This window comes from Prinia subflava, chromosome Z (genome assembly GCF_021018805.1).
Source record: "Prinia subflava isolate CZ2003 ecotype Zambia chromosome Z, Cam_Psub_1.2, whole genome shotgun sequence".
Lineage (NCBI taxonomy): Eukaryota > Metazoa > Chordata > Aves > Passeriformes > Cisticolidae > Prinia > Prinia subflava.
Window position 1 is genome coordinate 88,380,530 of NC_086283.1, and position 17,599 is coordinate 88,398,128.

A 17,599-nucleotide genomic window follows, 5' to 3' on the forward strand; every position below is an offset into this window, starting at 1 on the left:
GCCCTTAATAACCAGCATATGAATAGCTTCCAGAAATTAAAAAACATTTTTTCTAAAGCATAGAAATATGAAATTTCTGGCTCATTTCTTAAATTTCTTATTGTCAATGCCATGCTATTCTTTACCTCTGAAGTCAGAAAGCAAGACATAAAAACAAAAGGAAAAATTAATGTGTTGAGAATTGCAGGAGCTGAAAAACACCAGATATGTCTATGCTAATGTTTAATAAAGTGTGTGCATAAAATCAGAGAAAAAAATAAACAAAGAGTTTGGTTTGTGTGGGCATAAAACCAGAGAACAAATGAATAAACAAAAAGTTTTGTTTGCTGTTTTGCAAAAAGATGAGAAATGCAATACTGCTAGACTGCTGCTGACTTTTAGTTTACAAAACAAGTGCAAATGAGACTGGCTTTATTCAGCACAGTTTAAAATACATGGATATCTTTACACATGTACCATATTTCTGGTGCTCAAAATATTGCAGCCAGCAAGATCTGAGGATAATGATTACTACGAGATTTCAGGTGAATGGTTTTTTCTGATTTCTTAAATCTGTGTATATGTGTGAATATATGTCGACCCTAACCTCTTATGAAACTGCAGTCATACTTCATGTCCATGGTTATGATGTTTCTGTTCCACAGATTCCCAGAAATGTACGATTTGGATAAAATTGCTTTCCTTTCTGTGCACAGAACAGACCCAATGAGCCAGTTGAGTTAGGTAACCTACCTGGATTACCCCTTTGACATTATACTGAGATGAATAAGGGGGTTTCACATGCTCACTGACAGAACTCATTTGGTTTTAATAATCATCTCTACTCTTTTCCTAAACCTTTTATTCTCACTCATATTTTATGACACTACAGTGTGTGAAATTTCTTGCTTGCAAACTTGTTTTGTACAGCTGTTTTGTCAGTCACAAGCTAATTTTTCTGTCACTGAACTTACACCTCATCCCATATCTCTTCCTGTCTTTTTTTCTCCCTCTTTCTTGCCCAGCAAATTCAGGTCATTCCCCCTCATACTCAGCAGATGCTAGGGTCACCCTCTCAGCTCTTTAGCCTCTGCCAGGTTTCTCCCTCAGGTTTGTGTTACATCATACACCAATTTCTGCCCAGTTTGCCTTTCTGGACCTTTATGGACACATGCCAAATACTATTGCTCAGGCCGTGTTTCTTATTTGCTGATGTGAACTTTGATTTCACTTCTTCGCTCAGCTGACCCCTCCCCGGGCATGACTCCTCCAGTTCCCCATTTACTACAGTAATGAATTTTGTCATCTTTTGTGCTCCTCAGTAATTCAGCACATCCTTTTTGTCCCTTCCTGAGGTTCATTCTGATCCTTTCTTTCTTATGCCATCATTCCTAGCTGTATCTTCCAGTTTCATACCTTAATCCACACTTGTCTCTGATTTTTATTACACAACTGACAGTTTTAATTAGTACTTCCTTCAGAAAGATCCAACTCTGTACCCATTCATGTCTTTTTAATCCCAATCTTACACAGAATAAAACAACCCATTCATGTCTTTTTAATCCCAATCTTACACAGAATAAAACAACCTTTTACTTCCTGGTTCTCTCTTCCACTAACTCCTCTCTACTTTTCTACCTTTGGCCACAATCCTTTTTGACCTTGGAGAGGACCTTACAGGTCGTGGATTCACATGTAAACAATGCTGATACTAAGCAAATGAAGACCTCTTCTAAGCACTTCTCTGAAGAAGTTAAAAACAAAACTAATTGATTTGGTGTGGTTCTCATTTAAAGGCTATTCTTTTGACATGTTCAAGGGTGATCCCTGAACTGTACTCCAAAGGAATGACAGGAAATTGTAAAGACATTCCCAAGTCGCCAAGCTCAAGGCCCTTGTTCAAGCTGCGTAGATCAAATACTGACAGAATGGAGCAAAGGGATACAAAGCAAGTCTGAAGCAAGGGATAGAAGCTTCACAGAAGAGTTTAAAGGAAGCTGAACATCAAGAACCGGCTGCTCTCTAAGCAAAGTAGGTTCCTGCAAAAATATACTGAACCCATGGAGTGTTCTGAACTCCTTTGTGCTCAATGACATCTGCCACAGGATCCACACACTACTAGGTTACTGCATGTAAAGTCATACCGCCTTTTCCGGAGCTAAAACATCCCGTTAATCCCTTTCAGGACGTAAGGGGTCCCGAGGACACGAGTTACCTTTTCCTGATACTGTCGTCGTGACGAGTCCAGGGACTGGATGAGGGCCGTGGCGTGCCCCACGAACATGGCATAGCACGTGGCGCCCACGATCATGCTCAGCATGGTGATCCAGAGGTCGGACATGCTGACGGGCGCGCGGGCGCCGTACCCGATGCACAGCATGTGGCTCATGGCTTTGAACAGCGCGTACGAGTACTGCTTTCCCCAGGAGTCGTTCTGCAAGGAAAGAGACAAGTGACTGAGCCTGCGAGCAGCCGGAGAGAAAACTGCGTTTGTACCTGCTTAGTGGCATCATAGATTGCTGGCTCTGGTATCTGGTAATGTATCCTCTGTGTTGGGGAAGAGACATGCCTTCTAAATTAACTAGATGGGGAAAGTGTCAGAGATTCTGACAGATAATACTTATCACAATGAGATGAAATAAAACTATTTTTTATATGTGATTATATTCTTAAATGTGGGTGCTATACTAATTACAAGGAGACTAAAGGTCAATTTTATTTTACGGCCCATGGCAGATGGATTAGAAAAAGCTGAGTACTCAGGCTTAACAAGCACAATAGGGTGGAATTTTGTTTTAATATGCATGTACATACTCCTGTGGCTCTAGTCTTTCTTTTTGGAATTCAGTTTTAACACACAACCACATTACCTCAGTAGCTTCCTTTCACTTTTCAAGGACAGAAAAAAAAGTATTATTTATTGCAATACCTGCTTATCCTTTTTTGTTTGTTTTTGTAATATTGTGTTTATACTGGAATAATCTCAATTGAAAAGAAGTATGTTTATTCTGCATCACAACAAACCCATGTTCATAGTCACAGTCTGTGAAAGTCAGCTCAAAAAACAGATGATGCCTAGGTCCTGCATTTCTGATGTGCAGCTACCCCCTCCCAGCCTCTCTGGTAGATTAGAAGGACATGACTTCTTGCTCATAAGCTTTTAAAATTGCAAAGATGTTGGCAGCATCCTCCCTTTAGCTTTACAGAAAGACAGTCAAAGGGGCTGTTCCCAGCAAAAAGCAAACACCTTAACACACCCCAGAAAGCCCTGGGACTCCTTGTCAGATTTTTCTGTTTTCCAAGCCAAAAGAATGAAACAAGAACAAGGAGACAAACAGTGCTTGCAGGGATGCAGCACACATGAGAAAACACAGTATTTATCACAAAAAGAACAGAGAACAAATTCAAAAATGGAGAAGTAAAGAAGGAGGAACTGGGATGACAGGAGAAAGATTAGTCAATTATATAGTACAGGTCTACTATAGAGGACCAAAAGTAATAAACTTGTTAATACAGACCTCCAAATCAGCAGTAGCATTTATATATAAAGTTTATGTATGACATAACAATATTTGTTCCTCTCTTCTACTGATACAAGCTGTACTCAAATGCTCTGATTTCTGAAAGACCTGCAAGCTTGCTCTCTTGCCATTTAAATGCCAAGGTTACTAACTATCCTTGTGCTTCACATCTGTTAAAATCTTTTTCTAGACCTCTTATTAGCCTAAATAAGTGGTAACAGAAAATAAGCTGCCAATTGTTGTATTGCAGATGACATAGTTAGTACTTATTCACTAACGCAGTAATTTAAAAATTAACGGTTTCTCTATACTTAACACTTGTTTCATGTTGTAAGTCAAATCTTTTCACATTTGTTAGCTATTGCTTTTTCACAAATTAAAATCTTGTGTCCTAAAAATAGCTCAGGAATAGGTTTTGAGTGTCAACACTTAAAAAGGAAAAGGAAGGAAAAAGAAAAAACATCTTAGATAGCTGGAAGCCAGATAAGTTTCAGTGACTAATAAAGAAGTAATTTTCCTGTTGTTTCAGGCCTTTAAAAAATACTCAAAAAAGGAAAGGATTGAAGAACCTTCCCTCAAAAGCCTCCAATTCAGGATGCAACTATCCAGTTTGAGCACAGAAGCTCCTTGCCGTTGGGGTCACTGCAGATATTCTAATGCAAATTCTCTATTTCTCATGGTTTCTCTTAAAAAAAATAAGTCACCGTTTATTTTGAAGACCTTTCCCTCTAGCTGGCATCAAACTCCTTGTGCAGAAATAACTAATGAGGAATTTTTAGAAACCCATATCATATTCTTTAGCAGTGGTGCTTTATATAGTTTATATTGGGAAAAACAATAAACTGCATGCTCGATGAAATATATCTAGGGTCTTTCAAGGCTACAAGTAGTGTTATTAAAGCCACAAGTATTCACAAGGCTGTAAGAGCAAACCTTCAGTTCTGTTAGGGCTCTGTAAAGTGGATATTGCTCATAAACATATTATACATTTTTATACATTATTATCACAATGTATTACCCATAACTATTATAACTATTAAACAAAAATAAAAGCTAATCCTGATCCTGCCTATGAATATTTCTATCATACTCAAATCTCAATTAAAATACTTTCTATAAAGTTATAGATTTACACCAAAGTCTCTGAGTTAATATGAACACTAATGGATTTTATTTTTTTACTGAGATATTTTCCAGGTCTGTGAATCACAGTTTTAAGTAAAATACCATTAAAAAAAGAACGAATAAGAAAATGGAAGTGAGGAGCAGCAATAAGAAACAAAATACAAAGAATTTTTCCTACTAACAGAGTAACAGGGTGAGTAAAAAATAAATTAAATATTACAAAAGAAGTACTGCCAGAAGGGAATAAGTGGGAATAAGAGAGTTGTAACAGAGAGAAATAACTAAAAATTTACAACAAAATAAACAAGCATACATTTAGCTACATATCTGCCTTTTAGATATATATAGATATATATATAGATATATACAGATATATATGCACCAAAGTGTGATCCAACACCTCAGACAGTCACAACTGCACCTGAATGAAGAGTGGAGGTCATGGCCATCTCAAATGGCCATTTTTTAATACAAACAGCATCAGCTTTTACTTTGTAGCTTATTGTAGACCATGCCACAGGCTAGGAAAATTTCAGCCATTTGTGAATGAATGGTCCTGAGCAGCAGGTTCTCAGGTAGAAAGGCTTTAGCAGGGGGAGACAAAAAAAGAAAAAAAAACACTAACAAAGCATCTAAATTCAGGATTTTGTTGCCAAAAATAACTTCCCCATGTGTTTTTGTTTCTTTTCTTTAATAATGGTGGGTTCTTGTAAAATCAGGTACAAAAACTGGTCTTTTTAGTTTGCATGGGAATATCTTTTCAAAATATTGGTCAACAAATACTACTGTGAAGGGTGCAGATTTGAGTAGTTACTTGCGTTGTTCAATGATTTATTCCATATAGAAATCACTTTAAAAGAACATTGATTCTAATGTCAAATCCTATACATCATGCATGCTACAACCAATGTTACTAAATGAATTAGTAATTATTTAATTATTTTCCTATTAGTGTTGTATAACCTGAGGGTTTGGCAGGAATAACGCTAATTTTGTTTCATTGTGAGGGGTTGGAATTTTCCACAACCTTGTTCCAACATGCTGCTCTTTGCTGTTCAAAAGCAAGGTGTGACCATTTCTCTGCTGGCCTACAGTGGTATTTTTTTTTTTAATACAAAGTAATTTTGCACCTGCATCATGAAATTTTTTGCATAACACATTTACAGATAATATCCCTGAGCTAATAAAAGACCATTCTATGAAACAGAAAATCCTGATTTTATACAGGTATTTTCTTTCATACAATCTTAAACATTAGTATTTATATAATTACACAATAAATGTTTCCCAAATGGCCATATTCTGTTTTTAACGTATAGATTAAAAAACACCATCAACAACAAAACAGCAAAAAACAAGCTGAAAAAAATCTCCTACCAATTAATAAAAAGGGCATTTAATTTCTTAGTTGACAATGGGTTGATCACTGTTTCCAGATTAGCAGTAATCGGTTTAAAAAGTTTAAATTAAATGACATTAATTTGGAAAAACTATTAAAGACTGTAATTGTGAGAAACATCAAAGCTGTTTATCCAAGGATTGATTACATAATCTAGCTTGATGACATTAAGAAATCCTCACATTTGTGACAGGAATGGTCACTGATCATTTTCAATTAGTTCTGTAACTACATACATTAACTTCACAGTTATTCTGAAGAATACATTAATTCCAGGGCACTTCTGATCCTTAAAAATCTGCATCCAAGCCTTTTTGCTTCACTGAAGGATGTTATAGTTTGTCTCATAATTTCACATAAGACTGCTAAAAATATCTTTTTGTAATATTAACTTTTCACCTCAAAAGGAGTAAATCACAGATAGGCCACATGGCACCTACTAAGGGACAACAATAAAAGGCAAATTATTTTTCTAAGTGGATTAAAAAAGGGCTTGTATTTTACTATATAATCTATGGAGGTTTTCATCAGGAAATTTTGTTGTCATAAGATAAATCAATTCCACTCCCATATTGCAGTCATTCCCTCAGGCACAGCTTATCTTCCCTCAGCCATATCCTTGCACTGAGATATAAATTGATTTAGAAATCTCGTACCAAGGAGACTATTGCACAGACAGTAATGATTTCCTCATTTTTGCCTCAGTCCCCTTTTTTTCTTTCACGTCACAATTACTGCAGGTGTCACAGAAATGGGTCTGTCAGTTTGCAAGGGCATGCTTAGCAATCATGGAGCAAAGACTGGCTTAATAATTAAGAGAAATGATTCCTGCAAGGATTTTGAACTGATCCTCATTCTTTCTTCAAAACTGTAATGGAAGTGGAGAAGTAGAGCTTGTCCCCTCTGAAAGAATTTGTCTTATCCCTCAAACCCCAGTCCTCTATGCTCACGATTGTCTTCATGTTCTTCTGGAAGTAGTATCTGAAGGAAGATCTTGACAGGACATAGACAGTCAGTGTCTACCCTAGTAAATTAAAAAGTGTCAGAAAGCCCTTCCAGGCTCTGGAATTTGGTTCACACGGTTTCACTTTTAGAAATGCCCCACGCAGGGAATGCCCACAGCACTCTCCCAAGCAACAGCTGTTGCACTTTGGGGCTGGTATAGGTGAGAAACCCTTCCTTCCAGGCTGCTGGCATGAGCTTGTCCTGTGATGAAACCCAGAAAATACTTCTTCTATGGACATAGTAGGTAGCTCCTAAACCAGTCCTACCCCAGAGCCCAGCAAAATTGGGCACTTTAAATTTATTTATGACCATGGAGGCAGCTAGACAGTCCATGAATAAGCCCTCTGGTTTTAGCATTGTCACAGGAAGACATTGCATAAAATGAATGGAAAGTTAGGGTTTAAGAGGTTGAAGAAAGCACAAAGCACAAAGCCTGCATGGCGGCAGAGACTGTAACACAAGAGTGGCCCTGAGGAAATATCTGCCTAAAATCTCAGAAATATGAGCAACTGCTGGTGAAATCTACTGTAAAAATTAGTCTTTTCCATCAGGAATTCAATGAAACGGTGTTTATGACTTATATAGGCATATATGGTTATATAAATTATAGCTATATACTTAATTGCAAGTCATTATTATCAACAGTTTCTAGAAGACTTCTTAAACTGCAGAGTTACTTACAATTTAACTAATCAAAAAGACATGCTTATAAAAGGCTATAGATGAATGTTAGCAAAATTTTTACCAGGTATGTCTGACACAGCTAGAAAAGAGGCCATGTGATTCTTTCCCTGTGTCAACTAGTTATGTGCACATAACGTGATAGGAGAACTGGACCTCTGTATTGAATCTATGATTTCCTCAGTAATCCATATATATATATATGTATATATATATATGTATATTAGAGCTTACATGCTTTTCCATCAGGAAGCTGCATAGTTTTCTGCCTCTGGTATCATACAGTACCTTAGAATTATACATCACTTAAAATATCAGACAGGAAACTGGAGCACAATATCATCTCACATTTCAGCTTTTAAAGTTGTTTGAATTCACAATGAATAACCAAGTCGGCCAATGGGAAAGGTGTCCAATATTTACTGTTTCAAAGCTCATGCAATGGTGAACGCACTACCATGTAAAACCTCTAGTTCCTATCACTACTATGAACTAGCTGTTACTACTATGAATATTTTATTTTCTAAAACCAGTAAACAAAGGGAAGGTGAGATCAGACTTGGAAGACAAAAATCCCAGCGTTCTAAAATTCTTAAGAAGTGCAAGAAAGAAGACCCTGTTTTAGGAAGTGTGCAAGTAGGTATGATTTAAAACAGAAAAACCCTGGATCGGTGAGCTCAGTGAAATAAGCAGATGTCTTCAGAAACTTCTGAACATTTCTCTCAGCTGATACGTGCTCAGATAACAGATGGTGTAAGTGACTCAGCATATACTTTCAAGAGCAGTACTAGCAGGAAAAAAATTAGAAATTGTTTGGCATTGCATTCCAAAGGAAAATAAGTTTGACTGGAGAAGCAATGACTAAATATTATATATTTCCTGTGTTCAGAGTAGTTACATGACTTTGCTGTCATCACAGCTTGTTCATTTTTTGGCACAATGTCTTTGGCACTAGCCATCAAACAAAAACAATATGTAGCATGGCAGATCTTTCATTTAGATTATTCTTCCCAATGCAGAAAACACTGAACATTTATCTGCTAATACACTCCCCCATTAAAAGCAAGTAGCCAGAGTGTCTACTTGTGATCACCTTTCTAAGGTAAGGATGAATAATTTTCATTGCAGAGTAAGTGGGAAAATTCACAAACAGCAGCACATGGGTAGATATTTGTTTTATGCACACAGCCTGGCCTTTCACATTTATTTGAGTTATGCTTTCAAACAAATAGGCTCATTGCATTCAAAGGGAGAAGATATGATCACAGTTTTATAGGGGAGGATTCCCTATACCTTGCTCAGTACTGTTTTTCATTCTTTGTGCATTGTTAAGAGATACAGTAGTGAGTTTTTTTACAGGTGTAAATATAAAGTTACAAAATAATACATTAAAGCTATGTGAAAAATACTTCTTCTGTTCTTTTGCCTGTGAATCAGCTCACTATGACTCATCCTTTTATCTGGTCATTGTGCTCCCTTAACTGAACCCAGATGACTGAAGAAATAACATTCCATTGCAAAAGATTGTTTTAATAGGAATTTTAAGGGAATTTCAGCTTACAAAGATGTTAGAAAGCTTTTACAAAAGTAAAAATCTTTTATTAAAAGTAAAAATTACGTTTTTCCAACATGACAATGTAACAGAGCTAGAAAACATTCCCCTATTATGGAATTTGACTGTCTATACAAAACACTTTTTCAGAAAGCTATGGGTTTGGCTCAAGCCAATTAATACCCTCCACAACAGCTCCTGAAATAGCCTGAGAGATAGCAGAGGTTTACCTGAGGCCCCTTTGCCTTGTTAACTAGGAAATCCATTTGCATGGAAGCAGGTTGTGGAAAAAACTGACTTCCAGGAGAAAAACCAGACCTATTTAATCTACATATCATATAGCCCCCTTGTCAACCAGTCAGCAACAAACCAAGGGATGAATACTGGTGAAAGAATTCTTCCAGATTGTACCTGTTACTTCATCTCTTTCCCATCTTCTGGAAAAGCAAAATCAGAGTGCAGGGAAGCGGACAGACATTTTTAAAGGATTTGTATTTCAGTTCTTTAAAGAACTCTAACAGGATGTTAGATGTGAACTGCTCCGACAAGAGGGGTGTCAGGGAGCTCCTAGCCAATCAGTAATGACTTCTTTTTTATATGCCTGTTTTCAAACTGATCAGAAGGAATCATCTTTAGCAAAAATACTGTTTCTGGAGAGCATTCCTTCTCCCCTGATTTGAAATCAATTTAATTATTATATAAAATATTGTAAAAAATAGTTTTTACCATTTTTTACCATTTTTTACCATTTTTTTCCATTGAAACGGCAGATTAGTTACCATTAGTTATCATTTTTTGGTGCTGTGTCTTTGGCACCAGCCATCAAACAAAAACAATGTAGCATGGTAGATTTTTCCTTTTATTTTGATTATTTTTTCTGATGCAGAAAATATTGATTTATCTACTAATACACTTCTCCAGTGAGAAACATTCCCCACTGAAATTTATCAAATAAATTAAAAATATGATCAAGGCAGTTGGCTTCTGTTTTGCTTTGTCATAATGCACTCAAATTTTCATTATGTTCAAACCACTCTGATTTTTTAATCCCAAAATAAACTTAAGTGCAACTGTTTACAAGGGATTGAATGGAACAGATATACATGGCCTGCAAATGGGAAAACACACAGTAAGAATTGTGTGGTCACAATAACTGATTACAAGTGTATCTACAGGTTTCTAGTGGGCAAACTGCATTGTAAAAAACTACTTTCTTACAGGAAAAGAAGAAAGAAAAACCCAATACAGTGGCATATATAATAACAGAGTACATAAATCCTGCAAGGAAGTATTTTTGATCAGCAACTTTGTTCATGAAATAGCTCTGTTCAGGAGAGGTAAAAATTCAGTGTGCATTAAAACCAACATATCTCTTTGTTCTGCTCCTTTCATTTGGTGAAAGGAGCGGGATATAATGTAAAACAAGTCTGAAATATTGAATCAAACCATTTATGAAATATTTTTACTATGCAATCACCAAGAAAAGCTTTGCATTTTTAACAGTAGCTATCTAAATAGTCAGGAATAGGCAGATGATAATGTGGGCTTAATATAGAGCAGTTCTGGGAAACAGTTGAAGGAGTGAAGTGACATAAACCTGACTCATGACTCCATCGTGTACTGCTTTACTGAAAACTGTTGGAAGAATCTACACCATCACAGACAATATTTGCAACCAATTTAGGAAAGGGAACTTGGGAGAAGGACCTCAACCTCTCCACTATATGAACAACTCATACTGGACAGCAAATTATATGAAGTATCCCATCTCAAATGGAAATTTTTATGGTTTTCGAAGTGGGCATTGAGCTTTTGGAATGCTGTCACCATTCTCTTTGAATCAAAGGGACTTTGAAGCTACATTTAAAAAGGCAGGAAACAACAAACCTATCAAGTGGCAGAAAAAGCTCTCATTAGGAAATATTTAGGCAAACTTGATACATGATTGTGAAAGTACTTAGAAGATATGCACAAAACAATAGTATCCAAATGATTTCTCACTAACAATATTTGAAAACATTCAAACATTTTCCAAGACACATTTTCCTCATTCTATTTATAGGCATACTCTGGTTAAATACATCTCCTTTGTAAATATTTTTAAGAATCTATACTTAGGGAAAAATAGTGGATTACAGTACATTAAAATGGTCTAATATGATCTACTCAAGAAGAGCCTGAATATGTTTTAATCTCCTTAGAAATGAACCAAGGTGAACAATGCTACTTCGACACAGAGAATCAGCATAAGGGTAAGATTGGGATTTGTGAGTTACTGAATCCAGTGCTTTAAAACCCAGGGTTTTTCCTCTAGTAAAGTGCTGGTTTTAAGCTGCCTTTTTTTTTTTTTTTTTTTTTTTTTTTTTTCCCCACTTAGCTGTTACTTCTCTTGTCAGTTTTTTGATAAATTTCCTAACTTGATGCCTTTGAGACTCTAGGTTGCATCTGGTTAGTTTACAGTTCTTCAGAAAATTACCTTACTAAATATCTGAGCCCTCAAGAGGCTGATCTGCATTTTTGGTAAATCTCAATCCTTCATCAAATACTACGTCCTACAAAAAGCTGTGCATTATTTTATTAAGCAATGACAGCAGGAAGCAAAATAGTTCTGCAGCTGAAAACCTATTTTGGCTCTATGAAAAGAACAAACCTCGGTGTCAAAGCAAGTAGGCTGAATCTAGGTCAGAGGCTTTTTTTTCTGAGAACACATCTGAGTTTCCTGATGACCTTTTCTTAAACTCAGATGCCTTAAAACTGCAGGTGCTTACTAGAGTCTGCAAGACTTTCAAGGTAATATAATATAAAGAAAAATTATTTAGCAGCCTAAACGCCACCCACAAAATGATGTCTAGGCATTAAAAAAAAAAAAAAAAGGACAGACTTAGTGACTCACTAAAATTTCATTTCCCTCCTCAAGCAGAGGGAGGTTAAATCCTAGAAGAATATTGTGACCTTGGGGGTATGAACTTCACACTCTGAGGGGAAGGAAGGGGAACATGCTCCTCTTCTGTCATCCTTGAGAGATTTAACAAAGCCCTTGAGTGACCCTGTAGCATTCACCCAAGATGTGTCTCATGATGAGCACACAGGTCCCAGTTCCAGCTGTAAAGACACGGATACCCTTGTACAGCCATCAGTCAATGCTCACTTGGTCACTCTGAGCCTCCTCGGGTACAGTCACCCCAGTGCAGGGTGCAGTGTGTCAAGGACAGCCATCAAGGCCAGCCTGACACTGGCAGTGTGTGACAGCGTGTCAGAGTCACGATCCTGTGACACCACACCTGTGCTTCTGGACAATCACGAACATACAGTCAAAAAATGACTGGGCAGACTACTAGAGGAAACACATAGTGATACTTGTGAAACACCTGGATACCAGCTCAGTCCCTCAGTGGGAAATTTCTGAAGACTGAAGGAAACATCTCCCCATGCTTGCTGTGGTTTGATCTTTCCTGGGCATCTTCCCTTGACATACTTACAAAAGGAAAAGGGAAACTACAAGCAGACATTCTGCTGGTGCCACCTGAATGCACTCCCAATAGCTCAACCATTAACTGGGACACATTCAGTTTGTCTTTATATTATTCTTGTTTCTCTGTCCAGCTTTCTATCTGCAAGTCCAGAGGAGGCCCACAAAGATGATTAAAGGGATTAAGCACCTCTCCTATAAAAACAGGCTGAGCGAGTTGAGATTGTTCAGCCTGGAGCAGCTCTGAGAAGACCTTTTACCCTACCAGTTCCAGGCTTATGAAAAAGAGGTAGAGCAACTTTTTACAAGGGTGTGTAGTGATACGACAAGGAGAAATGGTTTTAAACTGAAAGACAGTAGTTTTAGATTAGGTATTAGATATATACAGAAATTCTTTACTGTGACGATAGTGAGACATAGGAAAAGGTTGCCCAGAGAAGTTGTAGATGTCTCCCCAGCCCTTGAAGTGATTTTCATAGCTACAACACAAAAAGTAAGAAAGTATCTTGCTGCAATTATTAAAAGTTAATCTATATGCTTTGATTACAGGAAGACCCACAAAATTATCCTGCAGAGCTACTAAAACATCCACCAGGTGGATGTTCACAGGAACCCAGGTTCTTCCGTGTGCATACTGAGGATAAAACGCTCTGACAGAAATGGGTAATGCTGAGGCAGATGGCCCAGGGCAGAGGACAAACCCTGGGGAGAGGCCAGACATGGGATGTCTAGAACTGCTGCTGGAGGGAGCGAGGCACAGCAGGAACACCACAATCCTCAGCGATGGACAATGAACAGGAAGAGTAAAAGTGCACTGCACGTTTTCATTGCTTACACATGCATATCTGCAGTGACCAGTGGCCCCATTTGTTCTGAGTTTTGTTTGTGAGAACCAGCACTAAGAGAGAAAGGCATCCCAAAATTTCACTTCAGCTGACTTCAGGTACTTCACTTTGATAGCTAAGTGAGCTGGCAGGTCTCCCTAGGCTCCCTACACAGTCAGTAAAAATCAGACTTCTGCAGATGGTGATTCAGAGTAGAATGTTAATGCAGGTGTTCTTTATCACCTCCAGGGGAGAATTTCTCTTCCCATAAGCTGCCCAGGATCCTATTCAGCTAAAGCTGCATCCATTATCTTCCTGCGCTTCCCTACTGGGCATACCTCTGTTTTCATGGATAGATTGACACTCCATTTCTTCCTAGCTCAAATCCAGTGGAGAAAATAAAATTCCCTAGAACAGCCTCTTCTTTGAAGCTCTAGTTTTATGTTATGATCCATGTTTTTTCTCTTGCAATTGAACTTTGCAGTCAGATCAGGAGATGAATTTGCCCTTGCAAGTCTGACAGAAGTCAGAGGGGCTCTGTAAGAGGTGCTCCTGGTTTGACTCTGTTCCAGCACACTGGATTTAATGCAAGCATACTACAGTGAGATGGTATCATAAACCACAGATAGGAGCAGGTGAGAGACAAAAAAAGATTCCAAATGAGAACAGAGGAATGCTTAGAATGCAAACATCATAATTATTTACTTATATGCACAAAGTTATATAGCTGAGAGGCTGCAGCGAGAGAAAGAGTTTTTGGATTCAGGGCACATATTTGTATATCCATTTATTGAAAGTTATTATCCTTTTGCTTCTAAAAGGTTAGAAAGGATGTTAAACTGGAAACATTTAAACGGACACAGATTCTAAGGAAAACAGCATTATGTAAAATTTGCATTATGTAATATGCAAATGGTTGGAAACCTTTCTTAGCTGGAACCTTCATGTTAATGGGAACCTGCTACATTTCAAGATTTATTTTAAAAATCAGATCATAGTGTATCTACTTAATGTTAAGTAGAATCAAAATAATAGCTTTTTTTTTTAAGGTTTTTTAAAATTAGTTTGTCAAAACAAGGTGATAGAACCACTCACTTCAGACAGGGTCAGTTAAGCTTATCTTGAAACCAGTACCCAAGCAATGACTGAATTTTTAAATAAATCTAGCAAAACATGACACTTCACACATTTATGGCACTCCTTTGGAACAGTGACAAACAACAATCATTTGTTTTTATTGCAACCATGATTTGCATCCTCCAAGCACATAGGTCTGACAAATTCAAGCTGCGTTACAGATAAAAAAAGTTTAATAACTCCCTCACAAACATTACGGAGAGAGGTTTTTTGTTTCATTTAAATTAGGTTTAAAATGGTCTTGAATCTAATCTCTAAATCTAATTTCAGATCGTGTGGCTATTTTTCCTTCTGAAGTTTACATCAAAAATGTCAAAACTTGTGTTAAAAAACATAAATATACCAAAGTATTTTTCGAATCCAACTTTTACAGTCAAAAATGTGAAAAAGAACAAGGTCACTCAGTGGAAGGAAGGTCACCAGAGGTTATATATCAAGCCAGCTTTTATTCTTCAAAACAGAAAAAATATCAGCTTTTTACTAAATAAATACTAAATAATTTTTTACTAAATAAAAATTTAATTTTTACTAAATATTAAAATAAAATTGAGAGTCATTATTGATTGCAAATACACATTATATAGCATTTGAGAGTGTTTTAACTGATACTATGCATATTTAATTTCTAATTCAGATTTTGCATTCAGTGTCACTGTAAGTAAGTAATTTAAATGGCATTTTTTTTGTCTTTAACATTATTAAGGAGAAAATTTTATATGAGAAAATAAGAGTATGTTCTAGATAGTCTCTGGCCAGATGTCTATGTATTTGATGTATTGGGTAAGCAGTGGGACTTTTCTTATACCAAGTCTGAAAGATTTTAAAAGCAAAAGAGTAAAAACAACAAGCTTTTCTTACAGCCTAGAAACCCTTCAGATTTTATTTATCTGTACACATGCCAACTTTATGTTTCCTCAAATCATGTTGCAGTGGTTGAGTGCACTGGCTCATGCTTAGAAAAAGCCCAACTTCTATCTCAGATGTTCTATTTCTATTTAAACTGTCACATTCCTTCTTTCTCCACCCCATGTCACTCTGTGTGTGTGTGGGAGGGTTTCCTTCACAAAAATTCAACAAGAGTGGCTTAGGTTTAGTATATTTTATTGATCTGCAAAACATGTTTACTTAGGAGCAATACATCATTAAATCTAAGGGCACTTCCTCTCAGTATTTATATGTTTCCATAAACAGCTTCTTTGACAAGATACAGACTGCAAAAATGGAAGGAAACCTCACCCTCTCTTATTCATACAACACAGAAATGAATTCATTTATCTCAAGTTTTATATGCACAAAAATGTATGCAGCAGCAGGAGGGACTGGCTGCAAGAGTAAAGCCACGACAACCAGAGAGAGTAACAACAAGGTAAAAGCACATTTAAATATTTGGTACTGCATCTGTGTTTGGTGTAGAGAGATGGTGAATGGCATGAGCTATGAGAGCTCATACAGAGACATCTGCATAGGCCCAAAAAATTCCAGGGTCAAATCTGTCCTAACCTACTGGACATGTAGCATGCCTACCCATTGCTCTTGAGTGTACATTTCCAGGGTGAGCTCTTGCACTTTCTTATCACACAAATCTTAGTTTTATTTTGCTGCCAGCAAATTTTTTATCATGGATGATAAACTTAATTTCTGAACACCTGGAAAAAGCTATTAAAACAGACAGAAAACTCTTCTGTCAACATCATTCTATCAACATTTAGCTGAGTTTTAGTTTGCCAAAACTCTTCTAGTTGAATCTAAGAGAAAAATTTTAAGTCTTGTACTATTAGAGAAAAGCAGAGGGATGTTACATATTACTGCAGAGTGACAAATGAGTGGTACATTGCCTTTATTCCTGACCAGTACTCAATTACTCTTTGTAAAACTGAACTAGCAGTCTGAGTGCACTCCACTTGAAAACGTCAGTACTAAGTAGACAGTTGTTCAAAACCAGTCATGTTAATTCCCTCCCTATCTATATCAATGTAGATAATCCTGTTTTGATTATATGCACTCTTGTCAAAGTGCTAGGCTACCCTCAGCTGCAAGCTAACTTCATGGTCTTCTGAACACAAAAGATCAAATGCAGTGACTAAAATGATGAATGTGATGGGTTAGAAAGGGAATATGAGCCATTTGTGAAGAATATGGGTACTATTCTCTTATCTCATTCAAATGCCAACTTCTGGCTTTCAAAGAGATTGTTTCAAAGCAACTCTCTCATGTTAGCAGTACCCCAAAATACAGGGAATATTGCATAATTAAACAAGGCCTCCCTCACAGTGTATAGCTCTCTCTGCTTCGATCCACTTCACAGGAGGCTGTCATGAACATTTTGTAATAAACACCAGCAATTCAAAACAAAGAGAAAAAATTAAGGTAATGTCAATAATGTGGTTTTTGGTTTTTTTTTTAATTTTGGGGGAAATGGTTTTACAGCTAAATTGGATAGATCACTACATTATTTATAACAGGTTTTTTTTGAGGAATACTAATAATTTTTTAGTAATAATGTTGTTTTTTCCCCTAACACGAGGAAAAGAGACTCAGTGCAAATTATTAAATGTGGCATATGGTCAGAGAAAGTCTCACCATAGGGCTTGGTTCTTTTCCTTATGTTGTCAATAGTATCTCATAAAGCATAAATGAACAAATATAAAAATCCAGATAGCAGAAAGAAGGCAAGATACATTTAAAGGGCATTCAGTAGTTTAAGCTATTGATACTAAAATATCCATTGCTTGCTGCTACAATTGATATGTAAACATCTATACACACATCTATAAGATATTAAAAATTTACTCATTAGCAACAACATTAAATAATGTTGTTTCAGAGAACAACATGTTTCAGAGAATATTAAGATTTTCCTATAAAAAATCTTTTCCATAATTTCTCTTATATCCAATTTTCCAAAAG

General features: G+C 36.7%; 1 protein-coding gene across 1 annotated transcript in view; it reads right to left on the minus strand.

Moving 5' to 3' along the window:
* HCN1 (hyperpolarization activated cyclic nucleotide gated potassium channel 1) overlaps positions 1-17,599 on the minus strand; it is a 194,019-nt gene that overhangs the window by 65,482 nt on the left and 110,938 nt on the right. The window contains exon 4 of the mRNA XM_063422197.1: positions 2,195-2,413. Coding sequence (XP_063278267.1) covers positions 2,195-2,413 — 219 coding nt within the window. The remainder of the gene's footprint in view (positions 1-2,194; positions 2,414-17,599) is intronic.